Here is a 9527-nt window from a genome sequence, read left to right as displayed (position 1 = left end):
GTGGCCGGGATTATAGGCATCTGCAATTACGCCTGGCCAATTTTGGTATTTTCAGTAGAAACAGGGTATTGCCATGTTGGCCAGGCTGTTCTTGAACTCCTGACCTCAAGTGATCTGCCTGCCTTGGCCTCCCAAAGTGCTAGGATTACAGGCATGAGCTGCCATGCCCAGCCAACCTTGACCGAGCACAGACCTCCTCGGGTTTGCCAGTTTCCTCAGGAATAGCTTCACGTTCTGTGTAACAGTACCACAGCAGCGAGGCTGTGTGCTTCTCAGTGCATCAGACCGGAGGCACGTTTTTGATTAGCGAAAAATGTGGGAAGGAATTGCTTAGAACTTCTCACAAGCCACCTGGAAGATGTGAGCTCCTGGAGCAGGAGGGAGGAAAAGTCTTGAAAGGAGTCCTTCTCCCAAGACCCCCGAGACCCTGCTCAGCTGTCAGCTCTTCTGAGAGGCTGTCCTGGTCCTGACCACATTCTTGAAAGCAGCCTCGTCACTCTCAGCCCCTGTCCCGCTTGTAACCATCTGCCATTACATTCCTTGTGTGTATTCATGCATGTGTTTATAAGCACTCTCCTGTTAGAACACCAGCTTCGGAGGGCAGCGCTGTGTCTGAGTTGTTTACCACTGTGGTGACAAGGCCTAAAGCAGGCCCTTAGTTTGACTGGGAGGCACTCAGTGACTTGCAGAGGAGGGAAAGAAGGAAGAGCTCTGGGCCTCATCACTGCATGGATGAGGAAGAACCTAGAATTGGAGGACGCAAGGACTCCTCCGGGTGGTCAGCATGGCAGGGGCCTGGCAGGTGTCTTCTGGCTGCTACCCTTTCCTCATACACTCTAAGCCCCTTCTTGCAGCCCCTGTAGGGAGCAGGGCCAGAATATCAGACAGTGCCAAGGGTGCCTGGTTTATCCAGCATCTGGGATTGTCATCTGTAGAAACATAAAATTCAATATAGATGCAAATGCACATGGAAATAAAATTTAGGTTTGACACAAAACAAATGCCAGGAGCCGTGAATGCCTTGGGCTTCCAGCTTGCAGTCAACTACAGTGGGAGTCTCCAACCCTAACCAGTGTGTCCCCTGGGTCTGCCCTTACACTCCCCAGGCCTGGGTTTGCTGGTTTTTCCCTCGCTGCCCATAAAGGTGTTGTGGGGCCCAGAGAGGGAGGTGTCTGCCGCACTCACACACAAGGCAAATTGTTGCTGAATTGAGTGCGTGTCTGAGCAGTGAGGAGCGCTCTTATTGCCATTGGTTTCATAAAGAACAAACAGAACACCTCTCGCCTTACAGCCAGTCTCCCCCCGCCAGGTGTGCAGCATGACACCTGAGCACCCTCACCAGGCCCAGGATGGGATCGTGTCTGTGCAGCAGGAGGCTCTCCTCTGCAAAAGCAGCCGGACTTGGCATTTCTTATGCGTCTGAAGGGACTGGACATGGCGTGGAACACCATGGGTGGGATGGGGGGTGACCTCCGTTTCCAGGGTACACTCCTGCAGCCAGAATGAGAAGGTGCTGCGTGCAGACACTTGTCCAGATTCACTGACAATCTTGAACTTCAGCTGCCGCTCATGGCACCATTTCAGCGAATGGGGTGGGAGGAATAAGTAGCTCTGGAAGGGAACTGTTACCTGCCTGGTGCTGTGAGTCACTTCTCAGCATGTCATTTTGGGAGCGGGAAGTGTGCTGGGTGCGTGGGGAGGGAAGCAGGTGGGAGGGAGCAGCATGGAAGTGCCAAGGCCTCTGCAGCCTGTGAGCCGTCTGCTGCCCCTGGAGTTTCTGCAGAGCTGTGCACAGGAGCCTGCTCTTCTGAAAGGTGGGGGAGCAGCAGCACCTGTCCCACTCTTTCTTCCTTCCTCCCCCTCAGGCCAGCCAGCTGGGTGTGTACCGGGCCTTTGTGGACAACTACGGAGTTGCCATGGAAATGGCTGAGAAGTGCTGTCAGGCCAATGCTCAGTTTGCAGAAATCTCTGAGGTAATGCCTTGATGCTCTTCAGACAGGTGCACCGCTGACTCCCACCTGTACCCTCCACCTCCCCAGGAGAACAGAGTGCACCAGATCAAGATCTGGTCGTGAACCACAGGTGTTTCCAGATTCTGTTGGGTTCATTGCGTCAGCGCTATGCTGGGGATGCTGTTGTGCCCAGACAGAAGGAGCAGCCCACAGGGTGTCCGGCCTCCCCAGGGGCGAGGGCCTGATTCTGGGGGTTGGCTGGGTTCCAGGGACACTGCACTGTCTGTCTGCAGTGAGGGGTGTCTGTAGTTCTGCCCGTTAACAGCTCTCACCACAGGAGTCCTGAGGCTGACTTTGTACCTGCCACTGGAGGCAAGCCTGGAGGTGTCCCACTTTTCCTTTTCTAGCCTGCCAGACCTTGAGAGCATTGAGGAAGCATTGAGGGGCTAGTGCCATGGGGCGAGGGCTCATGTCACCTGTGCTTTGTAGACCCACATGCAGGAGCAAAGCGACAGGTTGGAGCTGCCCTACCCCAGGCCCTGGGTCTGAGAGGCTGCTGACTCCCTGCCTGCATTTAGCCCCAGGAAGCTGAAACCTCAAACCATGCAGTGTTAGCACCCAGGGCCTCGAAAGACTCATTCAGAAACAGAGACCATGAATGGGCCGTTCAGGCAGAAGCCAGCCGCACCCCTGGGTCTGCACTCTCCAGACTGGGGTTCTTCCTGCCCTTCCCCAGCCTGTCTGCCTGGTGGCCACTCTGCATTGTTTTCCTCTTCGGGGTCCCTTGCTGCTTCATGAGCCCCCCATCTCACTGTAGCTTTGCCTTCTGACTTGGCTTTCCCCCACCCAGCAAGGGTTCTGAGGAGAAAGCCCTCCAGGTGAGAACCGCAGGGTTAGAAAGAGACATGCGCACTAGAAATAGGGAGTGAATGCGGTCACCCTTGCTGGGACACACCCTCAGCTGTCACCCCTAGGCTTTGTTCCTGAGGCTTTGTGCCGTCTTATTGTTTATTGCAGGATGGAGCATCACGGGCTTCGCTCTGATGTCTCCAGTGGTGACAGTACCTGCCGCCCTGTTCCTCCAGAGTCTGTGGGGCACCCTGCTCCGCCAGGTGCTGCTGGTAACAGGCTCTGCATGCATCTGGGGCTGCAGCTCCCTCCCCACTGCCAGACTCCCTCTGGACCATTCAATCTATTCTCTTTTCCTTTTTCATTAAACTAGCAACCCTCCTCCCCAACAGCTGGAATGATGGCACCGAATTTCAAGTGACCCTGACAAATCAGGGACCTGATTTTTTAAGAGCAGGTTACAGTTAGGTGGACAAGTCTAAGTTCACCTGGACAGGTTTCTGCAGAGGAGGGAGGAAACACCATGGGACGCCACCTGGGGATCACGTGGTCCCACCAACCATGCACCGGTGGATTCTGAGCTGTGGCTGAAATGCGGGGAGTGGGATGGGGCTCAGGACCAGCTGCAAACCGACCCACCGTGAAGGTTTGTGGCACCTGCACCGTCAGGGCGACTTGCACTTTGTTCTCGGTGTTTCAAAAAAGACCCAGAAGAATTGGAGCCACCCAAAGACAGCAGAGTCAAACTCAAGGAAGAGAAAGCAGCAAGCCCTGTGGAGGTGTAGGGGGTCAGTGCTCAGGCATGGGAGTTCGAGGATCACCCTCAAGTACGGGAAGGAGTGGAGTAGTGTCCATCTTCTCCTGGGACAGTCCTGAGAGATGGGCAGCATCATTAGAACTGGTTCCATGGAACGCCAGCTCTCCAGACAGTGGGTAATAAGAATTACATGAAAAGGGCTTTGGGAGTCAGGCCAGTTTGGGAAATACAGGGTTAAACCAAACTCATAAGTTTTCTTGAGGCAGGTGTTCCTGGAGCTCCTAGATAACTCCCAAGCATAGCACTGTCCACGGATACGTGGGCCGCCTCCCAGGCTCGTGTGAGCCCAGCACCTGGTTTTTGCAGTCTTTTGTGTGGCTCTCCCACCCCCTCACACCCTTTGGGAACTGCTGAGTCAGATGTACAGAGGAAAAATCACTGCGAGGGCTGTTAAACTCTCAGGAAAGGTACCAAAGTGCATGGCAGCGTTTGGCCCCAGTGAGCTGGAAAACACTGTCTTTTGGTCTTGAGATGTTTCCTGCAGCACAAGAGGTTGGCAGAGCAACCTCAGAACCTCTTCCGTCTCTGCTGTTTATGCTTTTGTTCAGAAGCTTAGTACCAGAAATTAATCTCAGCTCCTTCCCAGAGGATTTTAGGCACACAGGATCTTTTATTCTACATTTCTTTTGTGATGCTTTCAACGCAGTTGTATCAAAACAGCCTAGGCTGTTCACTTACAAGCCCTGCTTTTGCCCTGGGAATCTTAGCACCTCATTTTTTAGTAAGTACACTTGCAAATCCGGAGAGGGCAGGTGGAGTTATAATCCAGTGTCAGTCTGCAGTGGTGGGCCTGCCCTGGCCGTCTCCAAATATGAGTGCTCTTCTGAACCACCAGCCCCCTGCATGCTGTCTAATTGCCCCAAGAAAACAGTGACGTGTGTTTAGGAGCATGCTCCTGTTGGCCTCCATTTACAGGATTCTCTGTGTCAGAGGATCTCAGCCAGGCATGATTTTGTTCACAAGGGACACTTGGCAATGCCTGGAGATATTTTTGGATGTCACAACAGCAGGAAGGCAGGCATGCTCCTGTACCTATAGGTAGAGGCCAGGGCAGCTGCTCAGCACCCTATGGTGCCCAGGAAAGCTGCTTAGAGAATTTGTAGCGCAAAATGTCAACAGTGCCCTGGCAGAGAAGCCCTGTCCCAGGTAGACCGCAGCATCCAGGGCATCCTGCATGCTCAGCTTGCTCGTGTGTCCCTGCACACCCTGTGATTTCAGTCTCAGCTCAGAATGCGCCTGGGGTTTGTTGCAGTGAGGAGGGAAAGCTGAAACTGCTGCCAAAGGGGGAACGTTCTGCATCAAAGCTACTCTGTCATCTGTGCGAACATGCGCTTTTCTCTCTGCAGAACCTGAGAGCCAGAAGCAACAAAGATGCCAAGGATCCAACCACCAAGAACTCTCTAGAAAGTGAGTTCTGCATGCTGAGGTCTCTGTGTGCCCTTGTCAGGGAGGCTGCTGCTGGCAGAGGGGGCGTCATGGAAAAGCAGACACAGTGCCCAGTTGGGTCACCCCTTGGCACCTTCCCTGTTCTGCTCTTCAAATACAGTGGGGACGAGGAAAGAACAATTCAGGGAGGGCAGGGAAGGATACCATCAGTACCAGTTCGCCACCAAGAGTAGCAACAAGGTGCTGCTTAAATTGACTTAAATGTCATCCTGTTGACCCCAGTGGCCTTGTAAGGAGGATTTTTTTTTTTTTGAGGCAGAGTTTCGGTTCACTGCAACCTCTGCCTCCCGGGTTCAAGTGATCCTCCTGCTTCACCCTCCCGAGTAGCTGGGATTACAGGCACACACCACCACGGCCAGCTAATTTTTGTATTTTTAATAGAGACAGGGTTTCCCTCATATTGGTCAGGTTGGTCTTGAACTCTTGACCTCAAGTGTCTTGGCCTCCTAAAGTGCTGGGATTACAGGTGTGAGCTGCCGCACCCGGCTGTAAAAAGGATTTTATTTTCTGTTTTTGCTGATGACAAGCTTAGTCATAAAGTAATCTGTGCACAGCACAGGCTGTACGTGGCTGCGCAGGGATTGAGTCCAGAGTTGTTGGGAAAGTGGTATCAGGAATTATCAGTCACTTCTTACTTTAGTTGTGAGGGTGTTGTGAATAGTTACATTTGCAGAGAACAGCAGGCCCTGGAGTTTTTTGCCCCAAACCTCAGTTTCCCCATCTGCAAAATGAAAATAGCGATGTGTGCCTTACGCTGGTTGTGGGAGGCATGTCTCAGAACACACGTAAGCATCCGTGCCTGGGATTGGCCACGCTCACTGTCATCATGGAGAAGCACAGGTGGCTGAGGCTGGCCAGGGCTTCTGCCATGCCAGGGAGCTGCTCCCACTGCAGTGGGGCTCATGTGCCTCTGGAGTTCGGGTGTCCTCGGGCAGGCAGGTCACCAGAGAACCTGTCAAACCAAGAGTTGTGTTGGCATCTGAGTGGGTTTCTGCCCGTCTCAGAGTCAGGCGTCTGAAATGTCTCGGGATTGATGGTAAGAGCAGCTAAGCGGTTTGCTCAGCTTACCCTCTGGGCCAGGGAGCAGGTCTCCCTCCAGAATTGGGGCCCTCCCCAGCCCAACCTTGCCAGGGTGGGCTCCCTGACCTCAGGCTAGAGGAGCAGCAGTGCTGAGCCTTTTTAGCTGTTGTCACCGAGCCAGCCGTGCAGGCTTGGGTCTGACAGCTGCTCTGGACTCTGCATGCAGTAAATGTCCTGGACTTAAAGCGTTCCAGGTGGGTGCTCTAGCCTTGCCCTGGTCACTGCGCAGAGGGGAGATGGCGCCTGTGGAGGGTGGGGCAGCCCCCTCCCCACTCACCCTTGCACCAAGGGTGGTCAGGCAGCTGGTGTGCTTCTCCATGTGCAGCCTCTCTCACCACCCCTCTCTCTCCACAGCTCTACTCTACAAGCCTGTGGACCGTGTGACAAGGAGCACGCTGGTCCTCCATGTGAGTCACAGCGCCCCTCCAGACTGGGACCAAAACTGCCCTCTCAGGCACACACAGCAACAATGTTCTGAGACCTTTTTTGGTTGTCATAGCTGCAGCCAAGGGGGTGCTACTGGCCTCTAATGGGTAGAGGCCTGGGATGGTGTTGGACATTCTGTAGTGCAAAGGACAGCTCTTTCTTGCCCCTCAACAAAGAATTACTCCACGCAAAATGTCAGCAGTGCTGAGGTTGAGAAACCCTGCCCTAGATCCAAGAGGAGCCCCTCTTGGCCGTGTGCATGCAGTGTGGGTTTGCTGGAACACATCTAGGACCTGCTTCCAGAACGGTGCTCACACAAGCTCTGTCCGCAAAGCCCATGCCCATGTGAGAGAGGCAGTGGTGACACTGAGGGAGCTGGTGCTCTGGGCTCCGTCTGCATTTTGTGTCTGCACTTTGCACACAGTGGCAGGTGTCAGTGCTCCTCTGTGTCTAACTCGAATCTTTCTTCCTGGGGCAGGACTTGCTGAAGCATACTCCTGCCAGCCACCCTGACCACCCCTTGCTGCAGGATGCCCTCCGCATCTCACAGAACTTCCTGTCCAGCATCAACGAGGAGATCACACCCCGACGGCAGTCCATGACGGTGAAGAAGGGAGAGGTGAGCGTGGCAGGGGATGGCTTGGGTCCGCCCAGCCTGCTGAGCTGGGGGCATGCAGGGTACCCTCGACCTGAGGCCTGGAGCCCCTCCTGGTCCTCAGCAGACCTTGTCTTTTGGGATTGGTGAGTTTGGCAGCACACTCAGTCCCGTGTGGAAGGTGTCTGGGTGCAGTTGCAGGGGTGACCCCACATGCACCATACTCTCCAGGCAGCAGCCATCACCATGCCTCACTCAGCCACCTCTTTTCTTTTCTGTCATTGTGGGTTATGTCCAGGGACCCCTTTTTTTATCCCCCACACTCTTGCCAACTCAGGCTCCCCAGCCAAGGAGACCTGTGCGAAGGAGGTGAGTAGGAGGATGGCATTTTGTCTGCCTGGAATCCTCCTCCTTCCTCCTGAGTGCTTTCATTAAAAAACAGTTAATGTCGGGTTTAAGGATTAGAAAGGGGGATTCGTGGTTTGTGTCTGTGATGTGAGACTGGATGAAGCACTTCATGTCTTCCTCTGGGAAGACTCTCCTTCCCGTTCCCCCTATCGCTGACGTATTCTGTGTGCACGTCATCGATGAGCAGGGATGGCCTGTGCCCGTGCCGCTCTGAGCCTTCCTGGGCGGGGCCTGGCACATAGTGAGGCTGTTTCATTCCCAGGCAGGTAGCAGCTACTGAGAATGGCCGAGGCGTGCAAGCTGGGGACCCGGTGTCCAGGGGGAGCAGCTTTTGTCAGAAGTAGCGCTGAGTTGAGGGGAGCTGACCCATGGCGTCAGGGGTCTCATGCAGGGACAGGAGCTGTCTGGCCCAGGCAGGACACAGAATGGGCATGAACCTGACTGTAGTTGCCTCTGAGAACCACCTCATGGCTGGGCACCATGGCTTATGCCTGTAATCCCAGCACTTTGGGAGGCCTAGGCGGGTGGATCATGAGATCAAGAATTCGAGACCAGCCTGGCCAACATGGTGAAACCCCGTCTCTACTAAAAATACAAAAATCAGCCAGGCACAGTGGCAGGTGCCTGTAATCCCAGCTGCTCGAGAGGCTGAGGCAGGTGAATCGCTTGAATCCAGGAGGCGGAGTTTGCAGCGAGCCGAGATCTCACCACTGCACTCTAGCCTGGCGACAGAGTGAAACTCCATCTCAAAAAAAAAAAAACAAAAAGACCGTCTCCTACTCTTTCTTCTTGTTCGTGTGCCATGTGGTTGGCAGTGTGCCAAGGACACAGGCCCTGTCCTCAGAGCCCCCATAGGGTGGACCTGCCCAGCACATGGGGCTTGCTCCTCCTGCCCTGGGCCATCAGGCAGGCAGCTGTCAGCCCCCTCTGCCGCACACCACTTTGGGAATGGTACTCTGAGTACCCAGAGTCTAATCAGAGTTGACCTGGAGTGAGGGACTTGGTCAAGTTTCTCCTGGTGGGCCTGGCCCAGGAAGGGCATGGAGGAGGAAGGAGCTGTCCGCTCCATTCCACCCTCCAGCTTGTCCAAGCCCTGGAGCTGGGCAGACTCAGGGTCCCATGCCAGCATCGTGAGGACCGACCCACTGGGTGGTCTAGAGCTTCTCCCAGCTGGGCCTATTCCTTGTCTTTGCAGCAGGATGGGAACATGACCCCACCTCATTGGGCACCTGGGCTCCCAAATGGGTATGATTTAGTGGCAGTCCTGGCCATCCGTGTTGGCTCCTTGGCAGTCTCAGCCCTTTGAAGGCGGAAGTGGGTCCGTGGCACCTCCCAGGGGAGGCGTTGAGCAGTGCAGGTGTTCCCCAGCTGATCATCCCGTGGCTGGGACCTGGGAGTGGTGGGGGATCAGATCTTGCTTCTTGGAGCAACAACCGGGCCCTGCCCCTGGTTCTCTTCCCTGGCTCAGGGCCACAGAAGGAGAGAAAACCTGTGACAAACCTGTGGGCAGTCCACACAGATCTAAGTGGATGTTGGGTTTGCTTCTCCTAAGCCTCCATGTGCTGGGTGGGTTCCTGCCAGGCTCGCCCTACCCTCCTGAGACGCCTGCTCTTTCTTTTCTACCGACTGTTCTTTTATGAGCGCTCTGACCTCCTGGGAGGTGGCCATGGGCGTCCTTTTTCCCATGGCTTCCCCTGTGCCAAGTCTGCTCCCTGCAACTCCAGCTGCCATTTAGCATCCCTAGAGAAAAGGAAGGGCCTTCTCGGCGCTTGGATCATTGGAATCCACTGCTTTGGGGAACTGAGAAAAATGCCATGTTGCCTAGAAGTTGGCACCCAGGCCCTCGTTCCTGCATCCGTCCCCATGGGGACTGACTTCCATGCTTACCCATGGCCACATCTCAGGACCACCAAGGAGGAAGTGTAATTTAAAAAGGGCTGGGTGCGGCTGGGCA

The 9527-nt window shown here is 54.8% G+C and overlaps 1 protein-coding gene across 1 annotated transcript in view; it reads left to right on the top strand.

The window, feature by feature from the left end:
* Positions 1–9527, top strand: part of BCR (breakpoint cluster region) — an 814161-nt gene that overhangs the window by 93209 nt on the left and 711425 nt on the right. Inside the window, exons 5-8 of the mRNA XM_011989155.1 lie at positions 1866–1973; positions 4965–5025; positions 6499–6551; positions 7049–7189. Of these exons, the coding sequence (XP_011844545.1) occupies positions 1866–1973; positions 4965–5025; positions 6499–6551; positions 7049–7189 (363 nt within the window). The remainder of the gene's footprint in view (positions 1–1865; positions 1974–4964; positions 5026–6498; positions 6552–7048; positions 7190–9527) is intronic.

The sequence above is a fragment of the Mandrillus leucophaeus genome, unplaced genomic scaffold, assembly GCF_000951045.1.
Source record: "Mandrillus leucophaeus isolate KB7577 unplaced genomic scaffold, Mleu.le_1.0 Scaffold349, whole genome shotgun sequence".
In the NCBI taxonomy this organism is placed as follows: domain Eukaryota; kingdom Metazoa; phylum Chordata; class Mammalia; order Primates; family Cercopithecidae; genus Mandrillus; species Mandrillus leucophaeus.
The sequence above is the reverse complement of the archived record's forward strand: the minus strand, read 5'-3'. Positions and strand labels throughout refer to the sequence as shown.